At 39.3% G+C, this 15,462-nt stretch overlaps 1 protein-coding gene across 1 annotated transcript in view; it reads right to left on the minus strand.

The window, feature by feature from the left end:
* The window catches only part of GLT1D1 (glycosyltransferase 1 domain containing 1), an 84,622-nt gene that overhangs the window by 37,492 nt on the left and 31,668 nt on the right, over nt 1-15,462 (minus strand). Inside the window, exon 7 of the mRNA XM_050923536.1 lies at nt 515-610. Within this exon, the coding sequence (XP_050779493.1) occupies nt 515-610 (96 nt within the window). The remainder of the gene's footprint in view (nt 1-514; nt 611-15,462) is intronic.

Consider the following 15,462-nt stretch of genomic DNA (forward strand, 5'->3'; position numbering starts at 1 on the left):
TTCTAGCTTTGTAAGAGCGTCTCACACGCTATGTGAAGAAACCTCAATTTAGATTGCTGCTTTGCCCTAAAAACACGAGAAAAGAATTTTTCTTGTAACTTTAATAGTATTCCTTAGTATACCTGCAAACATATGTAATAACCATGACACAGTAAGCCCAAAAACGTCTTTTGAAATAGGTGAACTTCTTTCTTTTGTCTACTATGACTATTGTATGCTAGCAGCAAAATAATTACTCCCTCAACAAGCAAAAGCATCAAATATTTCTCTTTGATTGCAATGCCGTGTTATTCCCAGGAGGCAGGAAAAGACACAGTACAGAAATAATGTGTTCAACAGATCAATGTTTATAGGAACACTTTTTAAAAACATAAATATATTATGAAGTATTCCGCAGAGAAAAACACAACTTACAGTAAAGTCATCAACACCAAGAAATTTATCTGAATGGTCTTTGGAGGAAAAAACCAAACCCAGTGAAAATGCACAGACATTTAAACAGCAGGGCACGTACCTGAAAATACATCCACTAAATAAAGAGGGTCCTTGACTCTTCTAAGTCCACATATCAAAAGAAACAAGCGTAAATTTTCTGTGTCTTGAGGGATCCCTGTAACACGATATTTTCAAAAATACCGAATGCAGTTACAACAGTAAAATATCTTCACAACAATTGCTTCCTGAGTGAGCATGCAACTTGTGCAGTAATCCCAGGAATATAAATAGGGTGACAGTTTTCAAAAGCACCCAGCATTGAACTAACTACTCCCAATGGGAGTTAATTTCAGTGGGAGCAGTAGGTCAACACTGACAGCTTGTGAAAACCCTACCCTGTAACGCTAAGAACGGTCTATCTCTATGCATTTCCTCAGCAATAAGTGCCTAATCCAAAGCCCACTGCAGTCACTTTCCAGCATCTTGAGGAAATATTACTCTTTTTATGGATGGAAAACCTGACGCAGAGGTTAAATTTCTTGCTTAAAGAGAATCTATACCAGAGCTGGGATTAGTATCCAGAGTTTCTGGCTCCTAATCCAGTAGTCAGTCAACTGGACTGCATATCTGATAAATGTAATGATAAATTCTAACAATAAAGCCAAGCAAATGCCCACAATAATGCATATTATGTATAACTCGTTGGGTGCAAGGTTGCATTGTTGTATTTGTTGTTCTTAGCCTGCAGGGAATGAAAAAGATACAACTTTGCTCTTATGTGATGGAATGCTCTAAACCTCCGATACTGCAAGTTTACATTTATCTATAGTTGTCCAAAATCTCTTAGCCAAAGCAGACTCCACTTCTTTCCATGTGGTATTGAGTATAACGGAGTACTCCTGTTAGTTACTTTTACAGTCATACACATTCAGTACAGCAGTCTTACATTAAGAGTCTATAGATTACAAGGAATAAATATTTATACTGTTTATATCTAGAATTTGTTTCAGTGGAGCAACAAGCAATATTTTACAGTCTAGAATATTAAGGTCTGCTCTACCTTTATGTTAGGTCGACATTGCTACATCAGTCAACGGTGTGAAAAACCCATACCTCTGACCTAACTTAAACCCTACTGTTGATACATTTATGTCAAGAGAAGAATAATTCTGTTGCTGTAGCCACTCTCATTCGGGGAGGTGGTGTTCCTCCATCTACACTATGGGTTTATCCAGGCAATGTAGTGTGCTGGGATAGTCTTCATAGTGTACGCGTATCCTAAGTGATGTAGCAGTTAAATACCAACCTATGCCATCAAGACCACTTTAGTTCTCTGATGAAAAATTTAGCATGCTGGTCTCATTTAAAATGACACTTATGGAAATGAATAATTCATCTGTCCCTAGAAAGGAAGATCTAGTCAGTCAGGGTTGATATTACCAGGGGGATATAATGGAGAACCTGATAGTATATAACAGAGGTTGGTAACCTTTCAGAAGTGGTGTGCCATGTCTTCATTTATTCACTCTGATTTAAGGTTTCGCGTGCCAGTAATATATTTTAAGGTTTTTAGAAGGTCTCTTTCTATAAGTCTATAATATATAACTAAACTGTTGTTGTATGTAAAGTAAATAAGGTTTTTTAAATGTTTAAGAAACTTCATTTAAAATTAAATTAAAATACAGAGCCTCCCCCCCAGACCAGTGGCCAGGACCCAGGCAGTGTGAGTGCCACTGAAAATCAGCTCGCGCCATAGGTAGACTACCCCTGGTGTATAATCATACGAACTATATTCAAAACCCATTCTGTTAGACAGGCAGTAATGCCTGGTATATAGCGAAAGCAACTGGTAACCAAAGGTTCTACTGCCAACCCTATAAGAGTAGGGGCAAATTATATAAATCCTCTGTGCGTCAGTTTCCCCAATCAGTAACATAGAGATCATATGTATTTAGGCAAGAACATGGCCCCATTTCAAGAGGGTTGTGAGATGTGAAGCTCTTCATGTTTGTAGAGATGTGAGTTCTTCATATGAAAGGAATTTCTTAAGAGCAAAAACCTTACTATTGCTTCAGTTTCCAAAGCAGTATCTATCCTTTGGAATATTTAACCAGAATTTAAATGACTGCAAAGCACTTATTTTAATCTTAAATTTTCTTTGTAACACACTGACAAGAAAGCCTTTTGAAGATAATGAACTATACCCTTCACTATTTATTGTATATCTTTCTGTTAAAATTAATCTGTCAAGAGGAGTCCTCTCAAGTCGCACTTGAACTAACGGTGCGTTGTGTGGATAAGAAATGCAAATTTAAAATAATCGAAAAATCTCAATGTAAAAAAAAATAAAAGCACCCACACTTAAATGCTCCTGGAAACACAGAGATAGGAACCATAAAATTCCATCGACTCTTGTTAGAATGTCGTTTAAAAACTGACAATCTAATGTATGCGATTGCAGTTGCTTGGTTCTGCAATAGCACAATTACACTCAGAATGTAATTCTGGGGATGGGTCACCATGTGATGTGCTTGGATCAAATGTGTTCACCGTAATTTAATATAATCCACAAACTGCTGAATGCTTGTTCATAACAGAAACATCACCTAATCAATTCTAAGGGGTTGGTAGTTTCCATTTCCTGGCTGAACACTGCACAGAGCAGATCAATTCATTGTCCTTCCATGCACACGTTTATTGAGCCGGTGGCAAGGATAGCCAATATACCTAATTGTCGCAAAACTTTATAGCGCTAAACCATTTCATCAAGTGCTTTATTTATGAGGTCATCTCTGCCCACATCTGAGTGTTTTCATTTTATTAAAGAGTTGCTGGTCTTTCAAGGATGACTGAAAAAATCCACACACACTTCAGGTGGTGGAGATAAACAGTTGCAGCAAATAGACTCTTCAGAGACAAAAAGATCCTGTTTTAAGTCAAGTGAGCTCTAGAATAGAAAGAAGAAAATAACAAAAACTGAGACAAGACATGATAAATCAAAAAGAGTTTAAATCATTTATAACCACTTCTATGAATCATCAAGTACCTTTATTGAAGGGAAACAAGCCTCTAAAACTCTCTTGGTAAAACAAAACCTCAGCCTTATGGCCAGCTAATTTTACTGAATTGCTGAACTGAGCCTAAAAGACCGAACAAGATTGGCTTGGTATAAATTTGCTTATTTCTGACTGTTGATTGATTTGGCTCGCATATTGTCTCATCATTACACAAACACAAAGGAATTTATCCTCTCACTATTCCTATGAGGCAGGGTAGTAGTAGTATCCCATCTTACAGATGGGAAAATATTTAAGTGACTTGCCCCAGGCCATATACACGTCCGTGAGAAAGTCAGGAATTGAATGCAAATGTCCCATGTGCTGAACCACAAGGCCATCTTTTCTTTCTGGAATAGCTTGTATGTATCTACTGGTTCCCTTGGAACAAAAAGCATCAACAGTAGTTAAGAATCAGAGTTTATTTAAACAAGGACAATCTTGTTTTATTCTTTGTCACGTTGGCTCCCTTCTCACACTTCTGCTTTCCCAAAGATCCTGTAACTCTAGAAGGCAATAGGAAATGGAATGAAGCAGCATTACTTAGATTGATCCCATATTCATGATTTTCCATTTTCACTGAATGCTATCTTTACGCCGGGGTTTATTCTAATCTCACTTTAAAAGGAGTAAATCATGAATAACTCCCCTGCAGTCAATGGAGTTATACTGGTGTAAAACTAGCATGAGATCTGAACTGAACTTGCATTTTGAAAATGCCATAAACAATCGGTAGTTCATGACATATTCAAGTGATATTGCATTTAAAATTAAAATCTAACTTGGGGATTTAAATGCTCATTTTCACAGCATTTGCTATTGAGTCATTCTGATTTAATTTGAATAGTTTTAGCTGTCACAGAGCAGCTGCAGCAGACAAGGTAGATAATGATGCTGTTTATTGGACCGAGAATAATTCATAATACACAATGTTTGGGCTAAAAAGGTCCTTTTGTCTGCTGTGATGCCTCATTAAGGCATTATGCTTTTAGGAGAACCAAGGCTGGTTTTGAGTCATAATCTAAACTTCCACAAAGCAAGTTGCTAGAAAAAAGGTCAGACTATGAGTACCATAGCAAAACTCTGCCTGAATTTTAATTACATGTACGGCACAGATATTTGATTTAAATTAAGCTCTCTTCATCTTCTGATACTTTTTAACTTCTTTGGCTGCTGTGGATTGGAACATCAGGTTGGCACTAAAACTTCAGTCAGGCTGCAATGAGTATCCAGAGCTCAGTTACCATGAGTATAGAGTCCATCACAAAAGTTATGAAGATCCTTGGGTTTAACATAAAATCTGGCCTTAATAAAATCTAATATCCTGGCACTTGTTTCTTCCTAGCTCTTAGCATCTTTTTTCTGCATTATCTTTTTTATTTATTTGTGTAAGTAATGTTTGTAAAGCAGTTTGAAGATGAAAAGCACTGCGGGACCAAATCTGGAAGGTGCTGAGCACCCCTGTGGTAGGTTCTGGACAACCTCAACTCACAGGATAAATAATAATACTTAAAGTGCTTTTCATCAGTAGATCTCAGAGCACTTTGATCCAGTATCCCCATGTAAAATGCAGGGGTTCTCAGGACAAATTGTTTGGTAGCCTCAGAGTGCAGCCACCAACTCTTGCTAGTGGTCGCTCTTACACATTTTCCTAATATACTTAATTAGCTTTAGGAAAAACAAATAAATATGCACATATACATGTCCAAATGATTGTAATTTATTTGTTACTAGCTAGTAAGTCTGTTGTGAAAAGCGATATTAACAACCATACAAGTATCACTTTTCACAGCTGACTTACTCAGCCCTGGATGGGGGGGGAGGGTCAGGGGAGGCAGTTTGGGGGCTGTAGCCAGAAATCCTGCAGCTGAAGCCTGGGCCCTGTCGCTGCACAGGCTGGAGTCTGAAGCCCCCGGCCACAGTCTGCTGCCCCACCACCCCAGCACTGAAGACTAAAGCCTAAGCCCCACTGTCCCTGGAAAGGTGGGGAATTCACTGGCTGCCTTCTCCTCCAGCATTGTACCCCAGGTGTCTCCAGAGGGAAGCAGGGTCCAACCCTGCTGGCAGCCACAGCAATCAACACCAAGGCAGTGCATCCGGGACTGCTCTATAATCCCCTGCCCCGCCCCGCATCACAGTCCAGGAAGCTGTGGCCACAAGGAAAGCCCCGTGGTCGCCGCATGCAAGAAATACTGACATAGATGAAGTGACTTGCCTGAGGCCGTCTAGCAGGCTAGTGGTGGGGCTACGAATAGAACATGGGTCTTCTAAACCCCACCATAATGCTTTACACCCAGGCCACACTACTCTGCAGCTCTATGGTTTGGGTCATCTGTAAATGCTAAGCGGTAATAGCTTAATTTTGTAACAGATTTTCTCCGTCCTTCCAGTATTTAAAGCTACCACGATATCACATATGTACCTGTGCACTTTCTACACATCTTACTGGAGTTCTGTAGGACAAATTGCTGAAAACATGTATAATCTCCACTGATTGTATTTGAACAAACGTTCACAATCAGCTTTTCTTATGGGCAGGTTATTTCATAAGGCTGTGATTTTTTTTCAGTGGGGCTTAACGGAGTTAGGATTTTAATGGAAACTGGGTGCCTAACTCCCTTAGACAGGAAAACCCCATCCTAATAGTCCATTATGGGATTTCTTGCACCTTCCTCTGAAAGCTCACCTAATATCCACTCTGAGACATAACACTGAATTAAATGGACCACAGGTTTGATACCATATGGCAATTCCTATGTTCCTAAAAGCTGTCATAAAGGAACTATCTGGGGAAGGAATTACCTGCCACTACAATTCAATTTATTGAGGCAGGAATCAGTCATACAATTTTATTTTATTATATGCAGTAGATCTTAGTCATTGCCCAATTCATTTTTATGACCAGACTTTCCCCAACTTAATCCTCTTAGGGACATATCAAAAAACAGTCCTGAGAAGATTGCTTCACAGGAGCATCGCAGCCAATCCGCACTGCCGGTAGTCTCTTCCACTCTTGGGCTGCTTACAGTCAGACTTAAGCAACACCTGTGTGTCTACTTGGCTTTCTATTTATTCACTGAAGATGATTAAATTTTCACATCAAGATAATGCTACCATCAGATTTGCACCTCCTCGGTGCTTTTTCAAAGACATCTTGGAGCCCCTGCTGCGAAAAGCAAACTATAGCTATCTGTACAAGAAAGCAATCATTTCAGCATTCTCACTCTTGATTTAGCCTCACAAAATACTCAAGAGCCCTAATGCGGGGAGCACAGTAATACAGTAAGTGCAACACTGGCTTTTTAGGTGCTACAGCCATAACAGTTATGTGGAAATTGATGTCTGAAAGGAAGCACCTAGTTTTTGTTTTCAGCTTAAGTGGAAGCTTCACTTTCTGTTGTAGTACTGCACTTCCAAGAAGCTTTACCTAATCTGTAATACAATTTTAATGCAAAAAATAACACTTTCAACTGATCTGCCCCTTTGATGTATTCTTCATGCGTTAGTGACAAAAATAATTTTTTTTTTTATGTTTTACTTCTGCTAGTGCTACTGAGTCAATACTTTGGGGCAATGAGCTGGATTGTGTTCTGGCTCATGCATCATAAATAGAAAAAAAAAGTCTCAGCTACTGCTGGGCCAAATTCCACTCTCCACTTCAGATGTGTAACTGAGCACAGATTTGACCCATAAAAACTGTATTGCACATACCATCTTGATTTTGCAAAGGAAACTTGTACATTAAAGAAACTTGATAACCATTAACAGGCTATTAAAATAACTGCTCTACTGTGATATTTCGGAGTATAATTGCACTATAAAGAGGAGGCCAAATTTTCTATGGTGTAACTCCATTGATGTCACTGGAGTCACACTAGCAGAGAATATCGCCCAAGAAATGTTGTCTAGTAGCTATAACAGAGGACTAGGAATTGTGACTCCTGTATTCTATGCCTGGCTGTATTCTTGACTCACCTGATCTAGGGCAAGTCACTTAATTGCAAACTGCCTATGTTTACCTATCTGTAAAATGGATATAATACTTTGAGAGAGGTTATGAGGCTTAACCAAATAATGTTGGTAAAGTGCTTTGAACCCCTCAGCTGAAAGGTACAACAAAAGTACAAAAAGCTTCTCAAGATCAGGTGCAGCTTGTGCAAAACATTCTGCTTAGATATCGCCCTGCTTATATAACACTTCTGCATGAAAACAAGATCTTTGTTGGTTCCGCTCCTACAGTTTGTTCCTCATCTGAAATCATAATCCTATCTTTGTCATATCAGTCACTTTCACAGCAAGCAACTGGAATGTCACTAGCAAAGAATTATGACTTTCAGTGGGGAACAAGAAGGCAGAAACAGGTAAATTCTTTCTTAGAATCTCTGCCCCTATATTTGGGGAGATGTCCTTAATATTTTGCTTCCTTTGATCTTTATTTATCCTGTACAAGTAGACTTGTTCCTATGTCCCGAAAATAAAATGTTTTACAAAGTTTTCCATAAAGTCAGAGCAGCTTTTTTAAATAAACCGAGTAAATAATAGATGGTCTTTTAAGAACCAATTATGAAGAAATGGCTTCCTAAATCCTGGGATTTTGAATTTTCCTTTAAGTCCCTTATTCTAGTGGTTCTCAAACTGTGGGTTGGGACCCCAAAGTGGGTCGCGACTCCATTTTAATGGAGTCACCAAGGCTGGCATTAGCTTTGCTCGGGCTCGGGGTCGAAGCCTGAGCCTCACCGCCTGGTGCCAAAGCTCAAGAGCGGAGGGGCTCAGGCTTTGGCTGCAGCCCTTGATGGCTGGGCTCAAGTTACAGGCCCCCTGCCTGGGACTGAAGCCCTTGGGCTTCGGCTTTGCCCCTGCCCCTCTCCTCTCCCGGGGCTGAAGCCCTTGGCCTTCAGCTTTGGCCTCCCTGCCTGGGGTGGCAGGGCTTGGCCCTTAGCTTTGTCCCATCTCCCCCCATTTAGGGCTTGGGCAGGCTCAGGCTTCAGTCCTCCCTCCTGGGATCATGTAGTAACTTTTCTTGTCAGAAGGGGGTCGCGATGGAATGAAGTTTGAGACCCCCTGCCTTATTCAAATCCAGCCAAGGCAGACAGTGCTCAAATGGTATTACCATGTGATGGCTGTTCAGTGCTCTGTTAAGTATTGTGTTCTCACTCGTCCTTAGTGGATCCATGTCAACATTGCAAATACCATCACTGCAGCGGGCACCATTACTAACAGACTTTGCAGAACTGCCATGGACTTGGTGATCAATTACCTTCTCAAACTTGGTGGTGGTGCCTCTAGGTTTGAAACATGCTAGTGGGGAAATAACTTCAGGCTCCAGGGCTTTCAAATCTTTCTTGGCTACTAAACGGACAGGTTTTACATTAATATTTTGGATGACATCCTGTTAGTTTCCAGACACTTCAAGTTTTGAATGCTAGTGATCGTGCTTTTTTTTTTTTTAAAATGAAATGTTAGTATTTTAAAGGTAATTATAAAGACTACATTTTGCTGCCCCGAAGACAGAACAATCCATTATCATCTGGCTCCACGACTCTTCTCACTCTTGCTATGTGCTGAGGGCTAACAAAAAATATATTATTCTCTTTGCTCTGCAAAGTCTCATGTGTAAATGCTTATAGTCTAGGCTTTAATAGAGTCGTTAATACAAGATGTGACTGTAAACTGATTTAAATGGATGTGAATGCTTTTATTTCACCTTCAATTATGCTTATTTCAGTGTAGCTTAAGTCGATTAGGAACAGGTTTAAGCTAAACTGAAATAAACTCCTCTAAGTGTCCACACAGGGGTTTGAACCAGTTTAGCTTAAACTGGTTTAATAAAACTGGTAGAAGTTTTTATGTAGCCACGGCCTCTATCAGGATGACAGCCTAATAAAAGCAATCTCCTAAGGAATCTATTTAGCTTGATGGTAGTAAATGACAATGACTGATACTTAATTGGGAAAGACTATGTATATTCTGTTTCAGGGAGACATTTGGTTAGTACCAACTACTGAAGTGGCACTAAATCCTAGGTGTTGGAGGATCCACTGCTACATAAATCCTCCAGTCCTTTCCTCCCTGCAGTAGGAATGTGAGGGTCATAGAAACTGGGGAAGATGTTGCCAAAGCTAATATATAAAAAGATTAAATAAAGAATATATATTAGGCAGCAAAAAGCAGGGGACTCTACTTCAAAATTGAGCTATAGCATGGCACTATATATATGAGGCCTTGAGAATACCCATGTGTTGGATGTCAAGATAGTATAACAGAAACAAACTAAGTAGCATCTCAGGAATCATTTCTGAAGCATTCCTGAATACATTATTTTTATGATAAAGGCAAGAGTAAAATACAGCCCCCATCACTTAACAGGACTTTAAAATAGCAAATTTATTTAACACCATCCCAGTATGAACAATCAAGAAAAAAACTGATAGAGCAATCTCAGATAAATAGTATAAAATTGTTCTTACAAATCTTACTGAGGAGCCACAGGCTTTTATGTGCCTGGGTGATATCAGACTCTGACTTGCTGGAGGTAAGGATGCAGTTTGAGATCATCTTATCTCAAGTGACCTAGTTTCTCACTGTTTGTTCAGATAAAGACATTTTTCTTATTTGAGATTTTAATGGCTGTTTTCATGAAATGTATTCAAGAGTTTCCAAAGGGGGAAAACCAAACTTTAGATGATTTATATTCAAAGTGCTTGTTTTGGACAGGATTTTTTTTAAAAAATCCTTAAAAAACAAACTTTTAACATATGTTTTACCTTTTATAGTTTAAGATTTGAAAATGATACATATTAGAGGTCAAATATATATTTTATATCAGGTATATTGATTGTATTTGTGCATTTAAATAACTTAAGACATGAGGTTACACATAAGCGCACACTGTCTTCAAACAAGATTGCCCCTATGAATGCTGGGTCAAGGGCAATCAAAGTCTTCAGGGTTAATTTTTTTTAATCCCTGAATTGAACTTGATTTTCACTTGTATTCCAAAGACCTTTAGATCACCATACCAGGTCCACATTATTTAGGCTTATCCACCTGACTTCTCTTTTGTTCAGAAACTGTCTAAGTTATGACTGGAGGGCGAGGTTAAATCCCCTCTCGAATCCTCCTTTCTGTTCACTTTGAACCATACCAAATCTTTTATCTCTCTTGAAAAATTGTTCATTTTTCTGTCTCCTACACATTTCAAAGTATTAACTGATCTCCTACAAAAGAAAATCTATAGGTTTCTTGCTGAGATTTCAGATTCTGTTTGAGATGGTTATTTTATCTTCCAGAGTTTGAATCTTGAGTGACTTTGTCCACCACTGGAATATATCTTTGATATGCTCAGTAAGTCTTCTAACTCTGCTTTGTCCTTTACATTCATCTTTCAGCCACATGTTGGAAATGTCACGGTAAATCATCTAATTTCTTTTGTGTTCTCATAAGTAAGAGTTTTGCAGCATTAGGTCTTCAACACTGGCTTTTTTAAATCTTGTCTCTGACTCTCAAAATTCAACCCTTCATGATTTTAAATACCTTTAGCTGCTCAGCCCAGCCAAATTCCTCATTTTGTGTACTACAGTAGCATTACATGGCAGTTCCCATAATGCAATGAAATCCAGCTTTTCAGTTCTACCTTATCATCTGCTGATCCTGACTCCACTGAGAACAGAATTAGGTCCATCATTAGTACAATTAGGTCCCCATTCAGCAACACACTTAAGAACAAGTATATGAATAACTTTAAAGAAATGCTTAAATGCTTAGCTGAATTGGGACCTTAATCTACAAAGTAATCCTTTCCCTTGAAATGAAAGAAGGGGGAGGATACAGGGGACAGATTCCATTGTAACTGAAGAAACTAAAAGTACCATATATACTCATTCATAAGCCAAATATGTTTGGTAAAAAGTGATGCATCAAAGAGGGGGGGTCGGCTTATAAACAAGTCTACACCTAAATTTGCTTAAACTCTGTGGAATCACTGAATTGAATATCTAATACAGTGTCGTTTTGTTTACCTGGAGCATCCGCAGGCATGGAGCCCCTCAGCTCCCCGTGGCCGCGGTTCACCGTTCCCAGACAAAGGGAGCTGTGGGAAGTGGTTGTGGCCACAGGGAGCTGAGGGGCTCCATGCCTGCAGACGCTCCAAGTAAAGAAAACATTCCGACCCGCCAGCGGCTTACCCTGACGGGCCAGGAGCCAAAGTTTGCCAACCCCTGAAATATAGGGTTGGCTTATGAAAGGGTCGTACAGTTTTTGCTATTTTTACTTAACCACCTTGGGGGGTCGGCTAATGAACGAGTACATACGGTAGTTTACCATAAATTAATCACTAGAGGGCATTTGCACTTTCAGGGCCCTAATTTTCCTAGGTGCTGCGCACTCTCGACTTCCATTGATTCCACTGAAGTACTCCACACCTCACAGGATAAGGACCTTATCTGAAAAAATTAGACTGCAGGAAATGTAGCATCATATGGCTTCTATAATTTCTAGTTATCAGTAATAGGTATGGCAGTATGGTTTTCACTGTATGTGAACAAAAAAAAAAAAAAAGATATTTTCCCCCGAAGATTCAAGAATCAGACTTCACAACATTAGTGTGAATAGGACTACACTTCTTTTGAGCATAGGCCTGGCTTCCTACCCTACAAGTAAATTTAAGGCCCGTTTATGAGCATCTCACATTGAGTAGTAACTCACTCCAATAATCCTATTCAGTCCAATGCGACCACTAGGGTGAGTAACTGCTGACTGGCATAATTAAGGAGTTCATAATAGCCCTCAAAAAATGTCCCGTTACTAGGAACATACCTAAGAACTGTGTTTTGATCATTGGTTAGATAGTGACTGTGAGGAAAATACCAGACTGCCCTGTGTTATGACCATTGCTTGCTGAAGTCCCTTGGATTTCCACAGAGAGTTTCACCATCTGGTCTTCCTTAACATTGCACTCACCTTGTCTCTTTCTCCATAGTTTTGGGAAAACATAATGCATCTGTGCAATCCCATCTATGCCACCATAGGTCACGTAACATTTTCAGTCTTACTCCATAGCAAGGCATCTTCAGAAATTGCCCTAGCAGAGGAAAATTAAACACCAAGACTATGTCTGATGCTGGTTGTTTGATTCTACAGTGACACCTTATCCTAAGAGATCATGGGACCTTCCTGAAGTGTCTAATATTGGTTCACTTTCCTGCCAGAATAGGATTGAAATCTAATCAATCTTTCTCAATTTATAACTAACAAAGTGCAGTACAGTAATCTACCCTTCTGAACCACAGTGCCCTTATTTGGATTTTAGGAACTTAATCCAATGCTCAATTAAATCAATGGAAGTCATTCCATCAACTTAAGTGGGCATTGGACCAGTCCCTAGCTCAAGCAGCTATGTACCATTGTTGAGCAGAGGACACAAATCTGGGTTTTCACATTGACGTAGGTTGTGTTGTTGTTTTCTATTGACAAATTTTCAGTGGAGTCTACGCTATCTCATTGTTTTTAGGTCCACAGATGGGCATCTCATACTGGTGACATGACTGATATGCTTCGGATAGTTACTAAGCATCAACAGGAAAAGTTTCTCTCTTAGAAATCTGCTTCCAGGATAACTGTGTTGTTGCAGTTTAAGTTTAAATCTGGGGGTGGCCATGACGTTTGGTTTCTCTCTTGATGTCTGCAGTCTTTCTTTTCATCATGCAGAAAGGACTGCAAAGTTGACAACCAATAAAATACTAATCAATTCCAAAAGTTCCCTCTTTGCAGATTTATCCAATAAAATGCTTCATAATCTCCAGTTGGTGACAATATTTCCACTGGGAGCTTAGGTACACTAACTCTAAAAAAGCATTAGCATCAGTCCCTTGATGACTGCACGGAAGCCTAATGATTTAAAATACAGATTTCATGATTTTATGCCATTCTTTCATTGTACCCTCAAATATTATTACAAAAATTAAAAATCTCTTCCTTATATTAGGCAATTGTAATTTATATCCACCATTCATTGAAATCTGCTAGGCATGTTGCAGGTGAGGGAAGGCTGGTTTTAGCACCAACTGTAATTGATCCACGCCAGATTCTGCCACCCTGTCTCTACTTGTACCTTACTCCATGTACAGTCCCACTGCTTTCAATAGGACTATTTGTGGAATAAAGTTCTATTCAGCATGAGTATCAGGCATCACTGTGCTTGTGGAACTCAATACCAAGTTGGACTACGTAAGTAGGGCATATACAAATAGGAAAAAAACAAAGTTTTCAAAAGAGTCCACTGGTTTTATGACACTTACTTGGCACTATATGGCCTAATTTTCAGGGCTGCTTAGCATGTATGGCTCCAAATGACTTCAGTTGGAATTGTAGGGCTAGGTACTGTCTGACTTGAGTTGGGCACATAAGATGGAGAACACTTCTAAAAATATGTGCCAGTTATTGGGACGGGTTTTGGAGAAAAAACTATTAACCCTCTTTAGAGACAGGACAGAAATCACAGTGAATACATGACAGAAGTCAAAAAGAAAATAAATTTCATAAAATAAACTAGATTGGGTAGTCATAGAACCACATAAACAGTAGATGATCTGGTTAAAGTGCACTGCATTGAGCAAGTATATGCTTTAACTGAATCAAAACATCACTACTTTCCAGGAAAATATTGTCACTGCTATATTTTCTAAGAATTGCCACTAACTGCTACTAGTTTACATTATTCTGAATATGAGAGACTGGATCTAGAAATTGCAAACTCCATGAAAAGCACCCCTTTTGCTCCCTTTGTTATTCTCCAGCAAGCACGGAATTAGGGACAAACAACCAGACCCGATCTGCTACAATGGGAGATGTTCTAAATGCTACAGTGATGCTAGGGTATGGGGGGGAAGTGTTGATGAGAACTGCAGCCCATCCCAGGAGACAGAAATAGGAGCAGGACTGATGATAAGACAAATGAGATGAGATACTTGGTCATAAAATCAATACACACTGAATAATTTTGTCAATTTTCAAGTTATTACTTAGCAGGCAAGGAAGTGACAGTCACTGTTTGCTTTTGTCTGTGAATTATGAATTATTTTGCACTTTTGCATTAGAGTACATTTGGATAAAACTGCCCTTAATATATCAGACAAAATGCATTTATGAGGAATCTTCTCCTCCCCCACACCCTCTGACCCTGTTATTCCTTTAATCACAAAATAGTGAGACACAGGATCCAATCAATGTTGGGGCCATATTAGGCAAGTGACAAATCATTATACTTCTGAAAATTATTAATCTTAGTGGTGCTGTGCTGGTGTGCTGTGATTTACTGAGAACGAAATAACCTCACAATGCTCAGTTTAAAATTGGACATGGGTTCTGAATAATGACACACATTTACTGACATGATAGGGCAATTGAATAATGTGGATTCATTTGTAACAACGGAAGAGAGAGCTGATCTACTGAAGATCAGATTGATGAGTACGATGCCAAAAAAAAAAAAATTCCAGGGCAAAATGCATGAAAATTTTTCTAGTTGGGAAAAGGAGCCTTAATAATCAAAGTGTCATGGGGAGATGACTTTTTGAATTAGCCTTTCCCCCAGATGTGCCATTACAGGGGAAAGTTTAGAAGAGCTCGCTTTTACTTAAGGGTTGAGGTAGGAACTCAGTGTAACAGTGATGGGGCTCATAAGCTTGCTGCACAGGTACAATTCACTGGTCTACATGGCAGACATATTGCACGCAGCAAGGAATGATCCAGACGCCTGCATTTCCCCCAGGGTCATTACATGAAGAAGTAGCATGTGCTGCATATATGTTTCAGAAGTTACTGGGCTCAAAATGCAAGATTGTATGGCATGTGTTACGCAGGATGTCAGACCAGATTATCACAATGATCACTGAAATCTACGAATATCAGTGCAACCAACCAGGCTACTGTAACTCTTGAGTTTCCCTGTCCATGGATACCTCAGTGCCTGCTT

This window comes from Gopherus flavomarginatus, chromosome 15, assembly GCF_025201925.1.
Source record: "Gopherus flavomarginatus isolate rGopFla2 chromosome 15, rGopFla2.mat.asm, whole genome shotgun sequence".
Classification (NCBI taxonomy): Eukaryota; Metazoa; Chordata; order Testudines; family Testudinidae; genus Gopherus; species Gopherus flavomarginatus.